General features: G+C 41.3%; 1 protein-coding gene across 4 annotated transcripts in view; it reads right to left on the minus strand.

Moving 5' to 3' along the window:
* Positions 1-465: 465 nt before the first annotated feature.
* Positions 466-26,606, minus strand: part of LOC110489416 (KH domain-containing, RNA-binding, signal transduction-associated protein 3-like) — a 153,176-nt gene continuing 127,035 nt past the window's right edge. For 2 of the 4 annotated variants that reach the window (XM_036971449.1, XM_036971447.1), the window contains 3 exons: positions 23,467-23,549; positions 4,325-4,383; positions 466-1,408 (listed from right to left, as the gene is read on the minus strand). In XM_036971449.1, the coding sequence (XP_036827344.1) occupies positions 1,232-1,408; positions 4,325-4,383; positions 23,467-23,549 (319 nt within the window). In that variant the 3' untranslated portion in view covers positions 466-1,231. Of the gene's footprint in view, positions 1,412-4,324; positions 4,384-23,466; positions 23,550-26,606 lie in introns of all 4 variants that reach the window. The other 2 variants (XM_036971448.1, XM_036971446.1) reach the window with 1 other exon arrangement.

Genomic DNA, 26,606 nt, shown 5'->3' on the forward strand with positions numbered 1-26,606 from the left:
TGTACTGTACTGTTACCTATGCTGTAACACAATCCGTTTTATTAAGAGATAACATATGACAAAACACACAACATCAAAGACTTAAATCTGTGATTGACATTGTATCAAAACCATTCCCTACAAAACATTACCTGAATTGTAAAATACAAGTATGCGACACAGTTCTTACAAAAATGCTGTTGTTTTTGTTGCTGGCATTCAGTTTTAAGATTTTTCATACAAATAACGTTAACTTTTATGCGGTTTGACATGTTATGATATTATTCAGACGCTAATTCTTGATCAACATGGTCTCGCTCAGGAGTCTATACATTCATTACGGTACATAAAAACCTGTATTAGAGTGAGCACTTCAATATTATCATCAGCATCATTCTTTCCAATGTTAGTTTTGTTAGTTTAGATTATAGTGTTTTTCTATTTAGCTATGTAAATACAGAATTAGGCTCTTGAACACAAACTTACTTCTTTCAAAAAGTTTATTGAGCATCAACCAAGAAGAAAAATGTAAAGGGCCTACATAAGCAGAGAAGGTTGATATGCTAATCCACTATTTCTGCTCCCAGACCAATTCTACATGGTTTAACGTCTCAAGAAACGGATTTTTACATTGTCTGAAAGCATTTCAGGTTTTTAAACCACTAAAAAAATTATAGATTGGAATTAATTATTAAGAGCTTTACATAAAATGTTTTGTAGCTCTTGAGTCTTTTTTAATTATTTTTTTACTGAAGATTTTTACACAAAAAAAAGAGAAGAGAATGGCCTGTGAATGTAGATTGATTAAAGGGGGGAATTAAACAGAAACACACACGTCTACACACGTTTTAAGATAGGAATAAAACAGCTGACACTATCCACAATGATTCCACACCATGCTTGTATAAGCCCTTTAACACTAGAGAACTATCATTTACAAAAGGAGATCAAACAACAATATGTATTTCAGGATCGTTCTGTTTTCTGATTGGAAAGGTTTCATTTACAAGGGACACAATTGACCAATCACCCCCGGGAAAAAAATATCTACAATACTTCACCTCTCTACAACTAAATCACTAACATATTAAAGTGACCAATCCCTCTATAACCAGGTCCATAGTATTTAGATATCTACTTGTTTAGGAGTGGGTAGATGGACTAAAATATACACATTATTCTGGTGAAAACAGTCTTGATATGATACCAGGTTTTTTCTGTTTTTAAAACCCACATTTACGATTGAGTGTTTTTATTCTAAAAAGGGAGCGTCCGTATAAAATCCATTACTTGATGACACGTCCGTGAGGGATTGTGCAGGTTGTTGCATAATCAGTTCAATATCTGGAGTAGGGCGTCTCTCTGTACACTCCCTTGGTCGTCCGTGCAGCTGGCACCTTGCCGCGATTAGTTGTCCACTCCTCCTGACCTGCTTTATAGGGAAACAACAGTGAGAAACACTTCTACACACACACACTTTTGTGTAACTCAGATGTTTATGTCATTTTTACCCTGACGTCAAGAGGTTATTGGACAAAATGGTTTTATATGTTCCTTAGCCTGGAACTGAGGTAAGCATTCAGCTATCATACTTTAATCAGGTATCAATCCAGTCAAAAATAGTTAAATTATGTCAAGGTTCTGTCTTCATCAGTGAACACAAATCAAGCATCATGGACTTTCTGGTCACAAAATCCTTTGAGAGTCTGATGTTGATATGGCTTATCCAACTGGAACAACAGAAGACTCCCACAGCCTCTGTAGTTCAAACAAAAAATCCACCGAGAAGCTTGTCATTCACCTAGAAGGATGCATTTAGATAATTGAAACAGAAGATCAAATAGCTACTTGAAAAGAGCCAGTGTAGTGGATCCTAGCAAAAGGGCACAATAACCATTAGCCCAAATCAGACCTCATTCAGCCCCTCTGCTGTCTATGTGCCAAGTGCCTGCTGCATCGATGGCAGCCTTTGTGTGATCTCTAGCCAGCAGAGTCTCATCCCCGGAGCAGAGCAGAGGCTCACAAAGAACAGTTTTTTCCCTGACATGGTCTCTGCTGGCAGCCCATAACCAATGGTTTCTAATTAAACCTGTCACCGTTTCTCTGGCACTCACTTTAGAGAGACAGTGACCAAGGTAACCTTGTGTTTAGAGATCAGCTATGTACCATCAACTCTGTTTATCATTTAAACAGCCCCTTCCTTTGAACTGTCAAACACCTCTTTATTTTGACCTGTTAGAAAGCATTTAGTGTGGCGCTGTTACCCGCTGTGTGTGTCTGTGTGTGTCAGTGTGTGTCTGTGTGTGCTTTGGAGGTTAGTTCTTTACACTTTTACACCAGAGTTTACACCAGAAACTTTACACCAGAGTTTACACCAGAAACTTTACACCAGAGTTTACACCAGAAACTTTACACCAGAGTTTACACCAGAAACTTTACACCAGAGTTTACACCATAAACTTTACACCAGAGTTTACACCAGCAACTTTACACCAGAGTTTACACCAGAAACTTTACACCAGAGTTTACACCAGAAACTTTACACCAGAGGTGTAACACAATGGTGTTCGGTTACAAGCCCAAAGCTCTTACAGGCTCCTAGGCTACCTGCCCTATGTTATGGTCAATTACAAAGTTATCATGGATCAAAGAACATATACTGTAAGTCCTTCATGTTGCAGATAGTGTCTCAGTCTGGTGACAACTGTATACATTTACTGTGAAATGCTGTAAGAGTTGACATCTGCCAAAGCAAGAGGAGACCTGGGTAATGAGGTGACATTAACGGCTCAGTGACTGAAACAGGAACCAAACAGTGCTCAAGTCATTACAACAGAAAATAAAACTATGGTTAAAGCTATATTAGAAAACCAGACGTCAAGGCATATCAGTTACTCTATCACTCATGGTTTAAGTACGAATACAGTCGAGGGATTGTGTAGACGTAGCCATGCCTCGCTTTATAGAATTACTGTGTCTTTATCAGACATCCCCCAACCTTTATAATAACAGAATTGTATTTGACATTGTCAGAAAAATGAGCACTGTCCAATGGAGTTGCGTAAAAGAGGTCTAATTCAGTTGTGAAACAGAATAATCATTCAGCAATTATTTTACCATTATATTGACAAAGAACATGCCTCATGTTATCCCATCACCTGGCACCCTGAATAATACTAATGATACGTCTACAACAAATGTGTCCCAAAAATGTATGTGGCGCCTACTCAGGGAAATTACATTGCACGTGGGTTCGAAAACCCTTAGAGTCAACTGACGCACCGGTGCGTCAATCTAAATAACATAAGAAAAAAATCCCCTTCAAAATCCGGCAGTTTAAACTAAAGATATCCGTCTCAATCTACCGCATCTGCTGATATAGCAGATCCACATCTGCAGTGAAAGGTGGCAGAGCTGTGTTTGCCCATGAAACATCTGGAACACAGGTCTTCTCACAAAAACATCAGTCGCTTCCGAACTGGTTCACCTACCTATTTGGACCTCTCTATGGAAAGGCTAGACTCTCACCAACACAGTGGTATTTCGCTCTACAACCCCCATAAGTGTCAGGAGACTTGTCTGAAGAAGATACAGTCTATGTGCCAACTTCTGTTTGTAGCGTCCGAACCGTTTGGGCTACAAACTAATGTAAACCCACTGTGGAAAAGGGGAGATTCTCAGAAACACAATGGTGTTCTACATTTTGCTTCATGACCCCCACAAGTGTCACGGGACTCGTCTGAAGGTAACAGGCACCGGTTAAAAAAAATGAATGAAGATGAAGATAGTTTTGTGCCTACCCAAAAAGAGGTTAAATATGTGTAATAATATATATATATATATTATTTTCTTATATCTCCTAGCTATAGGACAAACACTTCACTTCATTAACACTTATCATGTGTTTTTCAGTGCATTTACAACATGTTATTCAGTGTGTTTCTCTGGGTTATGGTAGTGTAATGAAACAGCAGGGAGCAGGTTTCGAACCCTCAACCTTCGAGCCTGAGGTCCGGCGCGCTATCGACTGTGCCGCAAAAGCATGCTCGTGCGGCAGAGTCGATTTCCGCGCTTATAAATCCAGGATCGTTACACTACTCCCTCCTTTCTTATAAACCCAGGGTAGTTTTATACCTAAAGGGGTCCAAAAATTCAAAATCAAATAGCTAAATGAGCCATAATGTGACCATCTTTAAACAATTCCAGATGTCAGCTAAGAACCCCCCCCCCCCCCCCCTTTTAAGAATTAACAGCATTCAAACTGCTGACGAACAAAGAACCACATTGAACAAGACAGTATTCATTTCAACAACATTTTATGTTAATAAAGGAGTTAGTAACTCACCATATGACTCGTATGATTCCTCACCATTATCGTGTCCGTACTCATAATAATCGTCTGAGCTGTGTAAGGAAAGAAAGAGGAGATATGCATCAGAATCGCTTTTTAACAATAAAATGACACGCCCGGCCCTTTTCTTCATAGAGAACAATAGAGGTTGCGGTTTCTACAACACACAGGCATCAAATCATTACCTGGAATGTGAATGACAATAACTGTTCGGGAAAGTGAAGTAATGTCAACGTGAGAAAATGATGTGCAGAATTGATGTACCGTTCCGCAGTATGTAATCATAAAGATATACTCTACATGGCATTACAAACATACGGAAAAAAGTTCACACAGAATGTTTCTTTCATAACTATGCCTTCCCTCTCTTAGAGGATGGCTGTGTCCATCCCCCCCCCATATCCTGTCCCATAACAGAGGATATGGAGATATACTGTATATGAGAGATGGCACCTGTAATGAAAAATAAAACGGCTGTCTTGAATTGTGGTTCATTTCTTTGCTATTCTTTATTTATTTCTCAGCGGTGCCCGTTGACTTGCTGACAGAACAATCGTGTGCTGGCATCATTCAGCATCAGACCTATCATTCAGACCCAGAAAGGTAATTCATCATAAAGCTGCCATAGAGCCGACACTGGCGGCCCATCACAGCTGAGTCCCCCCCCCCCCCCCCCCCCCCCCCCCCCTTCCCACCCCCAGCCATTATCACCTTGGCTGATAATGGAGAACAGCAGAACCAAACAAAAATGGCCCCAGCCATTATCACCTTAGCTGCTGTAGGTTCATCTACCTCAGTCGATCTATAAACACACAGCCTCTTAGCTTTACAATTGTAATGCTATACCCCTGAAAGAGGAGAAATATGAGAACTGATTCACACTGACACGCAGCATCTGTTCAGTCAGTTGTAATGATGAATTGCATATCATCAACTCGTAACATAGATATCTCATCTCTTTGTATTCCAAGGCATTACTAATCAAGCTCTGCACAAACAGACATCAATGGCGCACACAGATGATCGTATTATCACATTCACATTAATTATTAGAATATTACTTACAATTCTGTATTAATATCAGTGATGGGGCGGCAGGTAGCCTAGTTGTTAGAGTGTTGGGCCAGCCAGTAACCGAAAAGTTGCTAGATCAAATCCCCGAGCTGGCAAGGCAAAAATCTGTTGTTCTGCCCCTGAACAAGGCAGTTAGCCCACTGTTCCTAGGCCGTCATTGTAAATAAGAATTTGTTCATATCTGACTTGCCTAGTTAAAATAAGGTTAAAAAAAACTGTAGTGGTAAAAAAAAGTAGGTAATGGGTAAGCTATCAACTCCAGTGGGTGATGAAGATAAGAACAAACAACCACCAATATGTATGAACTGTATAATTTGCATTATGATGGTATTTTAATGTAATTCTATATGGAAGATAGGAGATGTTCATATTGAAACATATCTTATTTTTTTTGTTCCTTACTTGGTTGATGAGAAAGTTATTATGAGAACTTAGTAGCCTATTTTTTGCTCCTGCTGAGGTAAGCTCCGAATAACGATAGCTTCCTACTTCATCCCTCTAGCTGGCTAAGTAATATTAGCCAGAGCCCTTCATAAGTCTCTGCCGCCAGCTAGCCTACTTGAGCCGACTTCCTCGACCTGTGCCGCGAGAGGGCAGAGCTAGCCACTTGAGAGAGTGGTGAATGTGCTGCTAAAAAGGCAAATCCGGGAGGCAGATACGGGGAACGCAGTGGAACATAACAAACAAACCCCTGTTCATGATTCCACTCGTTCGCAAAGATGCAGGCGAACTCAGTCAGATCAAGAATATACGTTTTGATCAATGCTGGGAGCAATATTTAGATTAAATAGATTTTCTTTATTGTGTACAAAATATATATTAGTGTTACTACAGTACAATAGGTCTATGACAGGGTCACTTCTCCTCTCCTCTCTTTGGCTTAGTGCTGGAGGTGACACTACAGGCCCATATATACAACAGATCAACACAGAAGGTTGACGTTTATGATTTTCTCATTTCAAAGCACTTAATCATTATTAAACTTTGATTGACAGCATGTTCTTTTGGGGGTGGGACTTAAAGACACAAGCTGACATGAACAATTGAAAATCATGTAAGGGGACAGAGGGGGAAAAACGTCCATTGTTGTGGATCTATAAACGTCTGCTTGAGACATTGTCCAGAGAAGGCATTCATGTTGGGTTTCTTCCCCGGGGAGATCATTGACTTGGCATGAAGATTGCATTGCTCACACAGCTCATGACTCAACCAGTGAACAATAACAGCAGAAACAAAGGCAGCCTTTTTCCTCTTATCCAAACTGGATCCCTGCTAAGATGTGAGTGATTATTTATGCTCTGTGTCCACAAAGAGAAGCCAGACGTTGTTATTCAGAGTGTGATGTTTTCCAATCAACCCTCACAGCAGAGGTACCACTGTGAGACTTTCACTGGTGTCCAGCTGCTAATATATACCTGACACCACTCATCATGGCTTTAGAGAGAAAACCAGAGAAAGAGAGAGAGTGTGAGAGAGAGAGATAGAGGGAGAAAGAGAGCGAGAGAGAGAGTGAGTGTGATAAATATATATAGAGAGAGTAACAGAGAGAGAGAAAAGGAGAGGGAGAAGGAGAGAGAGAGCAAGAGAGAGAAAGAGATGCAACAAATGAATGCATGTTCTCTCTTTCCGTGTCTTGTACACTGTGAAACACCTGACAGGGTTTGTGGTAATTTGATTTCACACCATGTCTCAACACTGGGGTGTATTCTTCCCTGAGCGGAACCCCTCTGAATACACACTCAACTACAAACCGTTCTGCTAAAACGCCCTGGGAAGCTGAGGGGCTAAACAGGCGTCTCATCCTTCCTGTTGGTGTAAAGCTAAAGCCTACGAGGACCAATAACGGCAGTTAGGTCCTCAGAGAGCTGCCAAGTTAAAGCTTTCCCCCTTTAAAGCGACGAGAGGAGGACTCCCAAAGCTGTTAGGCACTTCTAATTTCTGGGATGACATTTTGTCAATATCCTCACACCTTTTCTCCTCTATTACCCTGGTCTGGTCAGTGAGTCCTCAGGCCTCAGGTATGTCCTGAAGGGCAACGATCCAGGTGAAACTAACTGCCCATATGCCCTTCAAGTAAAATACAGGCTGCATCCCAAATGGCACAGTCAAATGCCTCATAGCACTTTTATAGTGGCCCTTTGTAGCTCAGTTGGTAGAACGGTAGCATAGTGGTTTCAATTCCTGGGACTACCCATACATGAAATGTATGTGCGCATGACTGTAATTTGCTTTGGATAAAAGTGATTGCTAAATCACACGTATTAGAAACCATCCATCAACACTTTATAAATAGTCACTAATGGAGTAAACACGATGCTGGGAACGAGTCAGGGACTGAAACAATCCCGACGTACCCAACTGAATTCATTTTTTGTTGTTGTTTTAATCACAAGCAAACTCTGTAAACATTCCTTAACAGCTAATGATAGAGCAGAGCAAGGAGAAACCCAGAGCAATCTGTCTTAAAGTGCTGGCTGGCCTTGACCTTGATAAATGAACACCCATAGCGCCCATTAGCTAACCCTGTCTCGTGATCAGGAATGAGGGACTCTGACTCCAGACCTGCTCGTCCACAAGTATACCTACTGCCTGGCTCTCAGTTTTACAGATATGTCTATAAATGGCTGATCTTAAGGAGTGATTTTGCCGTTTGCGCCGCCACTAAACATATGGTGGTGTTACATCTGAATGATGTAGTACACGTCCCTGGTGGACTTTGCTTTCTTACACAGCCATTACTCTTCTGTTGCTCTGTGATAAACCTGCAGAGATATGCTAGGACATTTAGAGAGGATCCAGAGGTACTGAGAAGAACAATCTATAATCAGCAGTCATATCCAGAGGAGAGAAGACACTAAATATTTCATAGGTTTTCCAAAGCAAGAGGAAGACCATTCAACAGCATATTCAACAGGGTTTCCTCATACATTTCATGCAAATATAAGGGGCATTTTGATAGCAAGATAACTTAATTCCTGTTGGGGTGGCAGGTAGCCTAGTGGTTAGAGCATTCGGCCAATACCCGGAAGGTTGCTGGATTAAATCCCCGAGTTGACAAGGTATAAATCTGTTGTTCTTCCCCTGAATTAGGCAATTAACCCACTGTTCCCTGGTTGGCCGTCATTGTAAAGAAGAATTTGTTCTTAACTGACTTGCCTAGTTATATAAATAAAAATATTGACACATTTTAGAGTGGGTACAGTATGTATTTTGTATTTCATGGATTAAGGCTCTGGAAAATACAGCAAAATGACCAAAAAAGACAAAAATAGATCAAATATAACACAAAAGGAACTGGACTTGGGAGAATGTGTCCTGTATATTATCCAAAAAGAGGTGGGTGTAATTGAAATTGAAAACTCCCTCAGGAAAATGCTGTTGATTGCTTGTCTCAGCAGCTGATTGCGAAGGCAATCTGCACTGTTGGACCCTTGCTGCGCTGTTACAAAGACGGACTGAATGGTAAACGTCATGGATTTACATAATGTGTGACTATAATCATCTGCTTTGTCTGAATTTGACCCCCCCATGGTAATCAACTTATCGATGGTCAATCAATGTTCAGCAGTCAGGCCTACTGCATTTAAAGTCACCTCAGGTTCAGATTGTCTTGGTGAACGGATGGGGAGGTGACTGCAATGTTAATATAGCCCAAGCATGTAGACTGAGGTCGCATCCCAAATGGCATGCTATATGACACCCTATGGCACCCAATAGTGTATTACTTTTGACTAGGGTGCATAGGGCTCTGGTCAAAATAAGTGCATTATATAGAGAATAGGTTTCCATTTGGGATTCACCCTCAGTTCTTCATCATGTTCTCGGCTGTGCAATAAACTGGTATCATCCCGAGAGCGTCTGGAATCTCTCCAAGACAGCACCTGAGGCAGCAACAAAACAAAACACTTGTTTGGCCTTACAAGACTAAAATATCTCTAGTGTTGAAGCAAATTAGCCTGACAAAACTAAAATATCTCTAGCACTGAAGCAAATTAGCCTGACAAGACTAAAATATCTCTAGTGTTGAAGCAAATTAGCCTGACAAGACTAAAATATCTCTAGCACTGAAGCAAATTAGCCTGACAAAACTAAAATATCTCTAGTGTTGAAGCAAATTAGCCTGACAAAACTAAAATATCTCTAGTGTTGAAGCAAATTAGCCTGACAAGACTAAAATATCTCTAGCACTGAAGCAAATTAGCCTGACAAAACTAAAATATCTCTAGTGTTGAAGCAAATTAGCCTGACAAGACTAAAATATCTCTAGCATCGAAGCAAATTAGCCTGACAAGACTAAAATATCTCTAGCATCGAAGCAAATTAGCCTGACAAAACTAAAATATCTCTAGTGTTGAAGCAAATTAGCCTGACAAAACTAAAATATCTCTAGTGTTGAAGCAAATTAGCCTGACAAGACTAAAATATCTCTAGTGTTGAAGCAAATTAGCCTGACAAAACTAAAATATCTCTAGTGTTGAAGCAAATTAGCCTGACAAGACTAAAATATCTCTAGCATCGAAGCAAATTAGCCTGACAAGACTAAAATATCTCTAGCATCGAAGCAAATTAGCCTGACAAAACTAAAATATCTCTAGTGTTGAAGCAAATTAGCCTGACAAGACTAAAATATCTCTAGCATCGAAGCAAATTAGCCTGACAAGACTAAAATATCTCTAGCGTTGAAGCAAATTAGCCTGACAAAACTAAAATATCTCTAGCATCGAAGCAAATTAGCCTGACAAGACTAAAATATCTCTAGCGTTGAAGCAAATTAGCCTGACAAAACTAAAATATCTCTAGTGTTGAAGCAAATTAGGGCCAAAGACAGAAGTTGCTTGCCAAAAACAAAACATTACATACTGCTGAGAACTAAATTAGAACTATATTGAAATGATAAAATATGCAGGTAAAGTAATTATACGAAGTACCCATCTGAGAACTGCATGACCTCTGGTTCTTAGATAGAAATCAATACAATTCTGCTGAACTAATTTACTCTGTTGAACTAATGTACTGCAAATGTGTGCCAAGCCTGAAATACTTGGGAAAATACCAACATGTCACATATTTCCTAGGCCTAATCATGCCGAGAACTTGTAATAGTATAACTACTTGATTTCTTTACCCACTATTTAACTGGGCAAGTCAGTTAAGAACAAATTCTTATTTACAATGGCGGCCTACCCCGTCCAAACACAGACGATGCTGGGCCAATTGTGCGCCGCGCTATTGGAGTCCCAATCACAGCCGGATGTGATTCAGCCTGAATTCGAACCAGGGACTGTAGTGTTGCCTGTTGCACTGAGATGCAGTGCCTTAGACCGCTGCACCACTCAGGTACTTTACACAACTATATCCAAGATGGCGATGTCCCGTGTTAATGGTTTGTAAATAGTCTGTTTTTCATTTTTTTCGTCTATATTTTAATCTCACATTCCATCTACGAACTAAATATACTTTCATGCAACCCGCCTCAACCAATGTGGTACGGATCTGCTATTTTTTATACCTTATAACTGGAACCTCCATCGCGAGCTTGCCAGCAAACTAGTTACTAGCTACGAGTCATTGTTAGGCAATGCTAACAGTCTTCACCGTTAGCTCGGTCACCAGCCAGCTTAAGCTCAGATAATTTCCTGCCAGTCTGCACAGCGTGATATCAACTCAGAGCATATCAGACTGCCTTTCTCTACCACATCACCGCAAGCTCTGGACCATTACACTGGATCATTGCAGCTAGCTAGCTGCAACCTAGTGGCTATTGTTGGCTAACGCCTCTGTCCCGAAGCAAACCTTGAGCTTGCCTCAAGCTAAGCCCATCTCCCAGCCAGCCGATGGAGTATACCAGCTAATTCTTGGGCTACAATACCTCTTTTGCCAATTGGCCTGGACCCCTTTATTGTCGACACGGAGCCCCGCCGATCCATCATGACTGGTCTGCCGACGTAATCGTCCGATCTAGTTTCAACAGGCAATTCTGTTGCGATGTCGCCGAAGACCCATCTGCTATCCCCGGCCTGCTAGCTTTCTGACCTCTGTGTCTCCCGCTTGCCTAGCGTAGTAGCGACTACCGAACGGCTCTCTGACTCACCTATTGCTGCTCATTGGGGGCTATGATCACTCGGCTACACAGCTGATGCCTGCTGGACTGTTCATTAACACTGTACCTCGAACTCAGGTACTGTGTGTGCCTAACAGATCCTCTCTGCCCATTCATCGCCATTTACCCGTTGTTGTCTTAGCTCTCATTTGGGGAATTTCTCCCATTCTTCTCTGCAGATCCTCTCAAGCACTGTGAAGTTGGATGGGGATCGTTGGAACACAACTATTTTCAGGTCTCTCCAGAGATGTTCAATCGGGTTCAAGTCCGGGCTCGGCTGTCATGTGCCTTTTCCGTCTGGCCACTCCACCATAAAGGTCTGGTGGAGTGTTGCAGAAATAGTTGTCCTTCTGGAAGGTTCTCCCATCTCCACAGAGGAACTCTAAAGCTCTGTCAGTGTGACCATTGGGTTCTTGGTCACCTCCCTGACCAAGGCCCTTCTCCCCTGATCGCTCAGTTTGGCCGGGCGACCAACTCTAAGAAGAGTCTTGGTGGTTCCAAACTTCTTCCATTTAAGAATGATGGAGGCCACCATGTTCTTGGGGATCTTCAATGCTGCAGAATTTTTTTGGTACCCTTCCCCAGATCTGTACCTCGACACAATCCTTTCTCAGAGCTCTATGGACAATTCCTTCGACCTCATGGCTTGGTTTTTGCTCTGACATGCACTGTCATATGTGGGACCTTATATAGATAGGTGTGTGCCTTTCAAAATCATATCCAATCAATTGAATTTACCACAGGTGGACTCAAATCATGTTGTAGAAAAATCTCAAGGATGATCAATGGTAACAGGATGCACCTGAGCTCAATTTCGAGTCTCATAGCAAAGTGTCTGAATACTTATGTAAATAAGTTATTTCTGTTTTTTAATTTTAATACATTTGCGGGGATGTCTGAAGACCTGTTTTTGCTTTGTCATTATGGGGTATTGTGTGTATTTTTCTGAGGATTTTTTGTTTGTTTGGTCCATTTTGGAGTGGGGCTGTTCCGTGGCGGGATGTGGGAAAAGTCAAGGGGTCTGAGTGCGTTCCGAAGGTATTGTATCTGTAATCTGATTACAATATTTTTGCTGGTAACATAACTGATTACAGTAACAGTTCTTTGTAATCAGATTACATGTAACTGATGACATGTAATCACTTCCCAACCCTGGGAATATGAGTTGTGTTTCTCAGTGTGTGTCAATGCTTTCTGCCTTGCTCTGGTCGGTTGTTATGGGTTTTCCGAAATGTTTTGTCACACCACTAAATTGTTTCAGTGTGTATGTGTGTGTATACAGTATGTGTGTGTGAATATGTGTGTGTTTGTGTTCATACTCCCTGAGCAGTTACAGCTCATTGGGCTGCAGCGGATTCTCTCGTTCAATAAAAATGTTAAATATATATGAAAAAAAATACATCTGAAATTTCCATCCCCAGCTACAACATTTTCTGTCAAGACAGAACTGCCGTAGGGGGTGGAGTTGCAATCTACTGCAGAGATAGCCTGCAGAGTTCTGTTTCACTATCCAGGTCTGTGCCCAAAACGTTTGAGCTTCTACTTTTAATAATCAACCTTTCCAGAAATAAGTCTCTCACTGTTGCCGCTTGTTATAGACCCCCCTCAGGCACCAGCTGTGTCCTGGACACCATATGTGAATTGATTGCCCCCATCTATCTTCAGAGTTCGTACTGTTAAGTGACCTAAACTGGGATATGCTTAACACCCCGGCCGTCCTACAATCTAAGCTAGATGCCCTCAATCTCACACAAATTATCAAGGAACCCACTAGGTACAACCCTAAATCCGTAAACATGGGCGTCCTCATAGATATCATCATAGCCAACTTGCCCTCCAAATACACCTCTGCTGTCTTCAACCAGGATCTCAGCGATCACTGCCTCATTGCCTGCGTCCGTAATGGGTCCGCGGTCAAAAGACCACCCCTCATCACTGTCAAACGCTCCCTAAAATACTTCAGTGAGCAGGCCTTTCTAATCGACCTGGCCCGGGTATCCTAGAAGGATATTGACCTCAACACGTCAGTAGAGGATGCCCGGTTATTCTTTAAAAGTGCTTCCTCACCATCTTAAATAAGCATACCTCATTCAGAAATGTAGAACAAAGAACAGATATAGCCCCTGGTTCAATCCTGACTTGACTGCCCTTGACCAGCACAAAAATGTCCTGTGGCATACTGCATTAGGATCGAATAGCCCCCGCGATATGCAACAATTCATGGAAGTCAGGAACCAATATACAGAGTCAGTTAGGAAACCAAAGGCTAGCTTTTTCAAACAGAAATTTGCATTCTGCAGCATTAATTCCAAAAAGTTTTGAGACACTGTGAAGTCAATGGAGAATAAGAGCACCTCCTCCCAGCTGCCCACTGCACTAAGGCTAGGAAACACTGTCACCACCGATAAATCTACGATAATCAAGAATTTCAATGAGCATTTTTCAACGGCCGGCCATGCATTCCAGCTGGCTACCCCTACCCCAACCAACAGCTCTGTATCCCCCCACAGCAACTTTCCCAAGACCCCCTCCCCGTTTCTCCTTCACCCAAATCCAGAAAGTTTATGTTCTGAAAGAGCTGCAAAGTCTGGACCCCTACAATTCAGCTGGGCTAGACAATCTGTACCCTCTCTTTCTAAAATTATCCGCCGCAAATGTTGCAACGCGTATTACTAGCCTGTTCAACCTCTCTTTCGTATTGTCTGAGATCCCTAAAGATTGGAAATCTGCTGCAGTCATCCCTCTCTTCAAAGGGTGAGACACTCTAGACCCAAACTGTTACACACCTATATCCATCCTGCTCTGCCTTTCTAAAGTCTTCGAAAGCCAAGTTAACAAACAGATCACCAACCATTTTGGATCCCACCGTACCTTCTCCGCTATGCAATTTGGTTTCCGAGCTGGTCATTGGTGCACCTCAGCCACGCTCAAGGTCCTAAACGATATCATAACCGCCATCAATAAAAGACAGTACTGTGAAACGGTCTTCATCGACCTGGCCAAGGCTTTCGACTCTGTTAATCACTGCATTCTTAACGGAAGACTCAATAGCCTTGGTTTCACAAATGACTGCCGTGCCTATTTTACCAACTACTTCTCAGATAGAGTTCAGTGTGTCAAATCGGAGGGCCTATTGTCCGGACCTCTGGCTGTGTCTATGGGGGTGCCACAGCATTCAATTCTCAGGCCGGCTCTTTTCTCTGTATACATCAATGATGTCGTTCTTGCTGCTGGTGATTCTACACTCCTCAACACTCGCCACTACGGCCTATTTATTGCCTTACCTCACTAATCTTACTACATTTGCACACAGTGTATATAGATTTTTCTGTTGTGTTATTGACTGCACGTTTGTTTATCCCATGTGTAACTGGCCTACCTGGTTAAATAATGGTGAAATAAAAATAAAAAACAACTGATCCACACCTTTAGTGGTCTACATTGGTACTTCTGTTCGCATACTGTTGGTGGACGACCCACCAAGACTTGCCATTCAGACATCCATTACTGTTCTCTCCTCTGTACTCTCTTACCTCAGCATGGCTCTCCCCTTTGCTGCTATCTCTACAAGTCCCCTGTGCTCTGTGCTACCTCTTACCTCCACGCTTGTCTCTTGAATTGAGTTTTACAGCTGTTCCTAGGGGATGTGTCTGCCCTTTAAAACACTGTCACAGCTACCCCTGTAACCGCGGCCCTCCTCCCTGTAACCACGGCCCTCTGGGAGCAGCCTAACGGCCCAGGGCCGGTATTCAGGCGAAAGGGACGGGAAAGGGAAGATGCGAGAGGCCCCTGTAGTCTTATAGGTGTCAGGAATGAAATAACACTCTGATCCAAACCGACCTGTGTGAGTGTCCATCCTCTGGATGACCTCACCCAGCGTCCAGCAGTCGCAATACAGAGCAGCACCTGTCATTCTCCTCATTTACATACAGGGAGATCACCTCCTATCACTAACACAATGAAAGTGATTCTCCTCATTTACATACAGGGAGATCACCTCCTATCACTAACACAATGAAAGTGATTCTCCTCATTTACCTACAGGGAGATCACTTCCTATCAGTGAAAGTGATTCTCCTCCAGTCTCTCTATTTATCTGACCTTCCACCTGCTTAATAATACCCACCCACCTACCTACCTACCTACCTACCTTCAGTTAACTCTCCACAGACTTAGCCCTTTGCCAGTGTTTTAATAATTAGGTTGTGTTGGGTCGATCAACGATTGTGCACCCATATCAGACATGCTTTTAAGTTATGTACACAGTAGGTTCCTCAGGACCTCTGGCCCTGGCCTTTTAACTATCCCAAAGCCTAGGACCAAGAGGCATGGAGAGACAGCCTTTAGTTATTATGCCATCAGCCTTTGGAATAGCCTGCCAGGGAACCTGAGGGAGGGCCAAAAGTGTGGACATATTTAAAAGTGGTCTTAAAACGCATATTTTTAAGCTTTGCTTTTCCTTAGGGTGATTTTAAGTCATTCCATTTTGTCATTATTTTATTTTCTATCTTATGTTTGTTGTGCAGTAAATATTTCAGTTTTTATTTTCATAGTTTTGTATTATTGCGTTCCATTCCATGTCTGAAATGTGCTGCATAAATAAAGCTTGATTTGATGATTTGATTTGGGTTAGTGTATTAAATACTGTAGAAAGAGACTATGATGGCGCTCATACAGATTGACTGCTCTTGTGCTGAACCTGAAGCTGCCATGGATGTCATGCTGATCTGGCGTTCCAAAATGTTCCCGAAGGCTTTCCCTGTCTTCTGAAATATGCAAATGTCTCCAAGTTGAGAAGAACCGCTAACAGTCTCATGTTTCAAGGTTGCGAACTGTTCATTTTTTCCTTTGAACGTGAATCTACTACATTCATGTTGACTAAATATGATTGAAATTTTCTTTTTAGGCTATTATCAGCAATAATGATTTGAAAACAGGTTGCATGTCTTGTATTTAGTAGAATTAATATGTCCATCTCAATCATCTCTACTGTATAATAGACATACTGTACATGTCACAAATTCCCAAAACAAACTCTCCAGAATGGCTGCCCAGTTTCCCACCAGGCATAGGGCTGATATCATACTGGAGACATTGGAGAAACCAATGGTCGTAAAAATCTCTGCTTGTTATCCTGCAGCTAGTGAAGTCCTGCCTGCCCGCCTTCCTGCCACCCAGCCAGGGATCTAACATGGTGGCTGTGCTGTGAGCTCCTCAGGCTCTGTGAGACATTGTTAGGGAGACATCTTGTCCATGGATCCAGTCTAACACTCCCCTGGGCCCTTCCCTGCTCCAGCCCTGCTACCGCTCTGACCTGCTCAGGCTGAGTTTGGGCTCCGGGCTAAAACAGGGCTGCACCTTTTGTTCATCAACAGATCTAAATTGTATGACCTTAAAAAGGAAATTTGCTGTACCGTATGCACTATGCACTGCAATGTTGGTTGAACTGTACACACTGGCTCTGTAGTGTGGGAAATGAATGCTTTAGAAAACAAGTCTGTGCGAAAATGGTTCATGTTCAGATGTCCTTTCAATTTAATTGCCTGCTGTTAGATGTAGTAGGATAACTATGTTATAGTATATTAAAATATGCATATGTACATACACGGACTGTACAAAACATTAGGAGCACCTGCTCTTTCCATGACATAGACTGACCAGGTGAATCCAGGTGAAAGCTATGATCCCTTATTGATGTCACTTGTTAAATCCACTTCAATCAGTGTAGATGAAGGGGAGGAGTCAGGTTAAAGAAGTATTTTTAAGCCTTCAGACAGTTGAGACAGGGATTGTGTATGTGTGCCATTCAGAGGGTGAATGGGCAAGACAAAATATTTAGGTGCCTTTGAACGGGGTAGGTGCCAGGCGCACCGGTTTCTGTCAAGAACTGCAACGCTGCTACAGTTGGTTTTTCCACAATTGTGCCAGTTCTGGGGACAAACGGGGGAGGGGGTGCATCTCAATATTAGGAAGGTGTTCTTAATGTTTGGTGTACTCCGTGTATACAGTACCTTGATGTCTTTGCGCTATGCTACAGGGTATCATCCCCATGCATTGTTAAGGGCTGCTAGCGTCTATGATGCTTTTACTCTACAGATGAAAGAAGAAATCAAAGGGTCTCGTCTGGTTAACAATATCTCTTAATAATCAACTGTCCTATGAAATAGGGTTTAGTTTTAATGAAAAAGAATAATGCATTGGTTTATGAGGAACTAAAAAGATGACTAGTGTGTTCAGAAAGCAAGGAGGCTACTGTACTGTACATATTCATAAATACCTACTGAGAGTAAATAGTCATCCTGAGTGTATATAGAGCAGACTGGTTGCAGTGTTCTAAGAAATTGCAAGAGATCTTTGCTTGTATCGTGTACATGATAAACAATCAAAGCTCAAAATAAAAATAAATACTTTCGAGCCAGTTCTGAGACGTATAAAGAAATAAGTCAACAAAAATATGTAAATAAACAGAATAGTGTGCCTCAGGAGGAAGATGATGTAAAGTATGGAGGCCCATTAGTCAGCCCATGGGTGCATCTAAAACGGCACCCTATTCCATATAGTGTACTACTTTTGTAATGCACTACTTTTGACAAGAGCCCTATGGACCCTGGTCAAAAGTAGTGCACTATAAAAGGAATATGGTGCCATTTGGGACTCACGACTATCTCTAGCCAGAGAATAGATCTCAGAATCTCTTTGAGTCTAGCATCAGGCCTCTGGGCAGAACATACACACACACATAATCCACCCAGCCTCTACATGACGGACTCCATTTTTCCTTCTGCCTTAAGCCTCTGTGATTATTCACCAGGCTCCTTTTAAAACAAATGGCTGCAAATAGACACCAGGGTTCTAAGAGGCAGGCAGGCTTTAATATGTACCCCTCAGTCTCTGAGGAACTGCATAGAGGGGTGAGAGAGAGAAAGGGGGAGAGAGAGAAGCAGATACTTTGGCCCTAACAGAGAGTGTGTGAGAGATGGATGCCGCCTGGCCTGGGCGACATATATCCTGACACCGACACAAAAGAAAACATCAACCATGCCTCCTCACAAAGCAGGGGACAGTCTAATATGTTATTTTTTCTCCCCCCCCCCCCCCCCACACATAGCTGCCTCTAATGCAATTTTTGACATCTTAAGTGCAGCAACAATCAGGCCCTCTTTGAAACTGCCCATGCACGCAGAAAATACAGAATAGAGGAGAGGTGGGAAGATGGTGTGACAGCAGTAGGGATGCGTCCCAAATGGTGCCCAATTCTAAATTTAGTGTGCTACTTTTGACCAGAGAGAGTCAAAAGTAGTGCGCTATATGTGGAATATGGTGCCAATTGGGACGCATCCCAGATGCAGGACCGATAAAAGAGTGTCCTTTGACCTTAAGTGACATGGTGAAAGTAATCACGATCGCTCCCTTGATATGAGAAAATCAATTCTGTACATTTAGTTGTAGGGTCTTCTTTTTCTATCAGGGGTGGGAACCTAAATTATTTCCCAAGCGTTTCGTTCTGAACAGAACCAATATTTGTTTTTTTCCCTTCCACTGTTACGACCAGCAAAATAAAGTTCTGAACCGTTTCAACCCCCAAAAAAACGGTTTATATTGTTCCTTTCTGTTCCTCTTTAAATTCGTTTTTTTGTACATTTAGCGAAACATTAGATTATGTCACCAATCAGATATAACAGCTTGCTATGGAGCAGGCTATGGATGTTTACATGTATTGGACAGGCAAGTGTAGGGTGCGAGATATGACAGAAATGATTCCGGTTGGGAGAGATCGAGAGAGGGAGAAGGAGAAGGCTTGACATTGAAGCACTGGGCATCTTATTATCTTAATTAGGCCCACAGAATTATTCGTACGGAGAAGAGGCGATTTTAATGTCTTTGAACTTCAGAGGGTTGGCTTAACGTTGCACCAGAGCTAGCTAACTAGCTAACAAGCTTGTGTGTGCAGAGCGTCACCAGAACTAAAATAAAAATCCGTTTTATCTTTTTGTAGTTGTCATGTTCGTTGTAACGAGGAGACCAAGGCGCAGCGTGATTCCTCTTTATTAAAGGAAGAACACTTAAACAAACTAACCAACACGAACGTGACGCTGTATAACACGCGAGCTGAAACAAGCAACTATACATAGACAATAACCCACAAACTATCCCAGGCATATGGCTACCTAAATATGGTCCCCAATCAGAGACAACGATAAACAGCTGCCTCTGATTGAGAAGCAATCTAGGCAACCATAGACATAAAAACACCTAGACTGGAAAAAAACCCATAAATATACAAAAACCCTAGACAGGACAAAAACACATATATCCCCCTCGTCACACCCTGACCTAACCAACATAATAAATAAAACAGATAACTAAGGTCAGGGCGTGACAGTAGTTAATAAATCCAATGGGAAAAGTGATATTTATAGTATCTAACTAGCATTGAAAAATGTAATCCATTCTTCTCTAATAAAAAATACCTCTTCTTAATTTCTGAATCACGCTTGAAGCATCAGTAGGTAGCCTAAGCTTCGGAGGGGAAGGGGCAGTTAGCCTACACATGCACACACACTGGCAAAGATTTTCAGCTGGCAGGCAGACACTGGAATAGGTTTCTGAGTGGCTTTGCATAAGCACGTTGTTTCATTTTTGTGGGAGTGAGAAAAAAAATACCCGGTATGTAAAATAATGTAATAACATTTTTTTAAAGTAAAATAACGGTTCTGTTCCGGAACAGTGTAGATCACTTTTTTTCACGGTTCTGATTCTGTTCCTCAAAAAATGTTGGTTCTGTTCCCTGAACCGGTTCCAACCGATGGTTTCTATTGCACAGAGCTATAGGGCACCAAACAGCAATATAGCTGCAGGGTCTTCTGTTGCTGTTGTCTAGAGCCAAACAACCAAACAGCCATTTAGGCTTCATGAGGCAACAATGGCTGACATGGAAAATAGGCTCAAAAAATATTAGCACAAGGGATCCACTAGTATTAGTCAAGCTATGGCATTATGGTTAAAATGCTTTTGACAGGACATCAGAATGAGAAGATACAGTAGTTTGTTTGCCCTCAATTTCATTCTGAGCCCCCAAACGCTGTCTTCTATGTTGGCACTAAGACATGCCCTGTGCATGCCTGGCCTCTCTGATCGCCCCTCCGTATGTTCCATTAGAGTTCAATCTATTAGAGGTCATTCCATTTCAGTTCCTCATGACGTAGTGGATGTTTATCTATTTATAATTCAGAACTGTCTCTTTCTCCTTCAGAACTCAAATATTAATGAACCAGTTTTTTTCTATGTAATATTGTTGTATCGCCGTTCATTTTTGAACGTATGTCAAAAGCAATTCTTCTGATCCCTAAATGTGACTTTTCCCCCAACCGATCATTACCGACAGCTGGATGCTGCTGTAATCAATTAAAGATAGCACAGATGCTCCAACACACATTTATGTATTAGTCTGTCCTTACAAATCTAACTATTTCATGCAGAAATGTTTATTTTATGCATAAGGTAACAGTAATGGATCTGAAGACACCACCCCACACATAGATATTTCTACGGTCTTTCAAACGATTCGAAAAGTGGATTCACCACTGCTCCACGCAGTGTGTGTGTGTGTGTGTGTGTGTGTGTGTGTGTGTCTCCTCATGCCCCGAGTCCATTTCATGTTTCTGATTGTTAACCAAGCTACTGTCACCATTCACACCTGTACGTCTCACTCTCGCTACACAGGCTAATGAATAATTAGCGTGCTAACATGCTAATCTGACATGGTTCACATTAAAGGTCTTCTCGGGTCCCGAAATTGAGATCCGATCCGAATTGGATATGTGAAATTCCTACCCGACCCTGACAGGATCCAGACGTTAAAAAAATATACTGTTGTTATTTTTCGTCCAATTTGGATCCGACCTAAAAACATGTTAGGTTTGAGAGAGAATCGGATTCAAATTGGGTCAGGTCTGTATCTGACCCAATGGATCTGAAAGAAAAAAAGATTTTGCTTGATTGCCCAAAATGGAGCATTATCGACATACTTGTCTGCTGAACTTTAACGTGCATTTTCGTTGTATCTAAAATAATTTATCTGTGGTCTACAGCTTAGTATTTTCATAATTACATCCCTATAGTTAGATGGAGAACATTAGGAGGTTTTCAGAAATGTTTTCCTTATTTCTGTTGACTAAATATTTGAGTAGGAGGATGTTTTTGTGATGATCATCGCATGCCAGCCTGAGAGTAACAAATTATTTTACTGAATCTCCAAGCTGACAAGGTACAAATCTGTCATTCTGCCCCTGAACAAGGCAGTTAACCCATTGTTCCTAGGCCGTCATTGAAAATAAGAATTTGTTCTTAACTGACTTGTCTAGTAAAGTAAAGGTCAAATAAAAATAAAAAAATAATAAAAATGACAATCTAGCTTACTTAACTGTTTTGATAAACATTGATTTAGACTAAAGGTAGGCTATAGCAAGCTTGACCAACAAGCTTCGAATTAAAAATACATTTTGAATAAACTAGGAAAGGATGGAGTCTCCCATTTGCATTCCCGTGTCACAATTGGGATTTGTAGGTGTAGGTTAATTTTGTTTCTGTTGACCACGTTTTTGAGCATAGAGGATTTTAGGACGCTAAGTAGTCAGAGAGCGCTGTGTGTTAGACAGTGTTAGACACATTTTAGTAGGCTATTTCTATAACTCAGGTCTAACTAATTGTAATAGCCTAATATTTTGTTTTCTAAATTAAATGCAGATTTCATTAAAGCCTACAGAATTAGCCTACACAGCCTGAGATTGGTTTGGATGTCGGTTTGATGGAAAAGTCATCCATGCCACTCTGTGAAGAGTGAAGTTGTCCTGATATTTCTTATCCATGCCTTACACAATGTACACATCGGCAGCCTTTCAACATTCGGCTACATCATTTTCTGCAGATAAGCCTATGGCTATCAGTCTAATGCAAACACACATTCATACACTGCATGAGCAGATGAAATGGTCAAAAATGCTATTTTTTAAAGACGACCAGAAGAATGTGTTGGCAACTCTGCAGTAGTAGTAATTCTTTTTGAATGAAAGCCAGGAAACTAGCGCATGAATGGGTCACCTTTGTTATATCACACATTCAACATTAATTAACAAACTGTTATTTTAAATATAAAAATAATGATAAAATAGCTAAATAACATACTAAATAGGCCAAGCCTAACAAATGAAAAAAAGCCTGAATGAACAAGTACATTTAATAAATTAAACAATTAAATGAAGTAGCTCAGATCTTGATATTATGGGCAACCTTTTCCCCCCTGTATCCACAATGTGCATAAATGAGGCGATTACAGACGATTTCCCTGTTTATATATTTCTTGCACTTTATACAGCCTAGGCTATCATTATCCACTGCGTCCTCCTCCTCTCCCATAACAAGTAGGCCTAAAGCTTATTTCACGTGAAGTGCACAGTGGCTGCTATTCATGAAGTGAATATGTCGTTTTGTCACAAAATGATAGTGACACATTTGGTTTGAGGAAATGGGACCCCCTGACAATAATGTAAGATAATAAAATGGAAATGTGTGGTTCTGTTGTTTAGGAATTAACTCTTCAAATATAATTTCAGATCCGGTTGGTATTTCACATATTTTCACACAGATCGGGTCGGACCTCGGGTTACCGGGTTCGGGTAGATTCACGAAGACCTCTTGTTCACATGCTGCTAATGGAGAAATAGCATGCTAACATGCTAATCTGATGTAAAGCATTGATGCAACATCCTGCCAACAATCTCGGACAACCTTCATGTATTTTTGATTCAGACAAAATCCTAATAGGGCCCACTTGATTTGCCCACTCAAGCATCCGTTTCCCCCCTATTTAACTAATAAACACCAATAATAGACACTACAGTATTGTCTTGCTAAAACAGGGATGAGGATAAGGACACCTGAGAAACAGGAAATGGACTCTTACTTCTGTCCTTGATTGCTGTAACTGTTGTCGTAGGAGTCATAACCCTGGTCATCGTAAGCTGTCCCGTATCCATCATCATATTCCTGGAGATAGAAAGAGAGGATAAAATACATAAAGAACATGTAGAAACATCACCACAACGTTTTTTTCCGCGCTCTACCATGGGACTGGTCAGTCCAGGTCACTAAGTCCATCCATGTCAGTCGGTCATAACATAGTTTGTTCCCTAAATGTGACTTGTTCCCCAACTGATCATCCGCGACAATTGGATGCTGCTGTAATCACTTAAAGATCAGCACAGATGCTCCAAAATGCATTCAGAAAATCTAACGATTTCAATGTGTAAATGTTTATTTTATGCATACGTTAACTGTCATGTTAACTGTCATGTATCTGAAGACACCATCTCACACATGTCTACTGTCTTCCAACTACTCTGACCTCGAAAATATTTACTGATCTTAAATGCACACATTATTTCTCGATTGGGAGTATATTAGAAGAATAGGTCGTGTACCATTGCGCCACATACAGTACCAGTCAAAAGTTTAGACGCAGGTACTCATTCCAGGGCTTTTCTTTATTTTTACTATTTTCTACATTGTAGAATAATAGTGAAGACATCAAAACTATGAAGTATCACATATGGAATCATGTAGTAACCAAAAAAAGTGTTAAACTAATTTTGACTGGTACTGTGTGTGTGCGTGCATGTGCGTGCATGTGTGCGTGTGCGTGTGTGTGTGCGTGTGCAACAGCCAGATGTATCTCCTCATGCCCCGAGTCCATTTCATCACCATCTCTGAAGAGGAGCTTGAAACATCTGCCTGAGCTCCAGCAATATCCCCTCTCCTCCCCACTCCTCCCCCTCTTTCCCACCCCCCACCCCCCCAGTCCCCTAACCCCCTGCCTAGTGGAACATCAAAGGGGCGCAGAGCCGCACCCGTCCTAATTTAGGATAAATGGGAATTATGTTCCACAAAGATGTCGACCCCTCGTGACACATCCCTCATCCCCCTCACCCCCAACACTCCACCACTAATTCCATCTGGGTGATTTGCATGCACAAACTGTGAGACTTACAGTGAGAGAGAGACAACATACTCATCTCCGTGTTATTATGAAGGCCTCTAATGCCTGATTAGAAACATGCTTCTGCCAGACGCCACCATTTGGATCCACTCTTTTATCTTTAATCCTGAGGAAGCTAACGAACTAACTGTGTATGACGGGGGAAAATAAAGTTCATCAAAGTTGGGCTGCTGTGGTTGTGTAAATCTGTATGCATCCCAAGTGGCGCCCTATTCCTTCCAAAGTAGTGCACTATATAGGGTTCCAATTGGGAGGCACGCTGTTACAAATAGAGTTCCCTGGCCTCTGGTTTTCTAATCACCACAGTAACAACATTAATATTACCATGTTAGATCATGGTGTGTAAATCTGATCATCAACTTTCAACTGTCATTCCGCTTTGTTGGTGGATTATGTATTATGGACTGTAAGGTCCATACCATGTTTGGATGTCACGTCAAGATGCTAAATACCTATAGTACCAGTCAAAAGTTTGGACATACAGTGCCTACTCATTAAAAGGGTTTTTCTTTATTTTTTACTATTTTCTACATTGTAGAATAATAGTGAAGACAACACAACTATGAAATAACACATATGGAATCATGTAGTAACCAAAAAAGTGTTAAACAAATCTAAATATATTTTATAGCCACCCTTTGTCTTGATGACAGCTTTGCACACTCTTGGCATAAATAGTAAAATAGTACAAATAAAGAAAAACCCTTGAATGAGTAGCTGTGTCCAAACTTTTGTCTGGCACTGTATATAATATATCATATGAATCATATTTGAAGAGTTTCATTCCAAAATGCTATATATCCATTTTTAGAAATGTTTGTCAATTATATTTTATTGTTTAAAGAAATGATGAAAGATATTGTTTTTTTCATTATCTAATCGTGGCATGAGGTTGTTCAATGACAGATTTTTTTACAAAATCTGTCACTTGATGGTTTCATTTCAGAGAGACAAATAGTTATTGTTTATTTGCATTTTATTAAATTTGTATAATTCATTAAAATACTGAGCTATATTGTATGAAAAAAAAATGGAAATTACTGTATATAATTTTAAACTAATACAATTGCTTAGAGAGATTTTTTTTACCTGAAAAAAAATGTAGTCAAAAATGTAGAGATCAAAATGATTGAATAAATGTATGAGTGAGAAAGTCAAAGAGGGTACCCCAATGATCATACCCCAAGACATGCTAATCTCTCACCATTACCGATAACAGGGGAGGTTTGCAGGGGAGGTTTGCATGTATGATCTTTGACCCTCTGTAACTTTCTAACTCATCATTATTCACAATTCATTCAGGATTATCTATAATCAATGTAGAAGTGTTTAGAAATATATATTATTATTTATTATGAAAGTGACTACAAAATTACACAATACATTATTTACCACAAAATACTCTGAAACACAATCAAAATGAACTGTAGATGCATCCAAAACGTTTCTAGTCACACGCTTGATGTAGTCATCAGGTGCTAGGAATATGGGACCAAATATTCAACTTTTGACTACTTTATTTATAAGAATCTCATGGGGTGTCAATCATTTCTTCCATACCTTTTTGACAGAAAAAAATATGACTTGTTAAACAAAATCTCTTTCTCTAAGCCAGGGGTTCGTAAACTTTTCCAGCCTGGGACCCAAATGAGAAATTCTGTGTTTTCCTGGGACCCCAGCTTAGGAAAATATGCAACTATACATAAATATTGTTACATTTGGGCCTCCCGGGTGGCGCAGTGGTCTAGGGCACTGCATCGCAGTGCTAGCTGTGCCACCAGAGATTCTGGGTTTGCGCTCTGTCGCAGCCGGCTGCGACCGGGAGGTCCGTGGGGCGACGCACAATTGGCCTAGTGTCGTCCGGGTTAGGGAGTGTTTGGCCTGTAGGGATATCCTTGTCTCATCGCGTACTAGCGACTCCTGTGGCGGGCCGGGCGCAGTGCACGCTAACCAGGTCGCCAGGTGCACGGTGTTTCCTCCGACACATTGGTGCGGCTGGCTTCCGGGTTGGATGCGCGCTGTGTTAAGAAGCAGTGCGGCTTGGTTGG

This window comes from Oncorhynchus mykiss, chromosome 32, assembly GCF_013265735.2.
Source record: "Oncorhynchus mykiss isolate Arlee chromosome 32, USDA_OmykA_1.1, whole genome shotgun sequence".
Classification (NCBI taxonomy): Eukaryota; Metazoa; Chordata; class Actinopteri; order Salmoniformes; family Salmonidae; genus Oncorhynchus; species Oncorhynchus mykiss.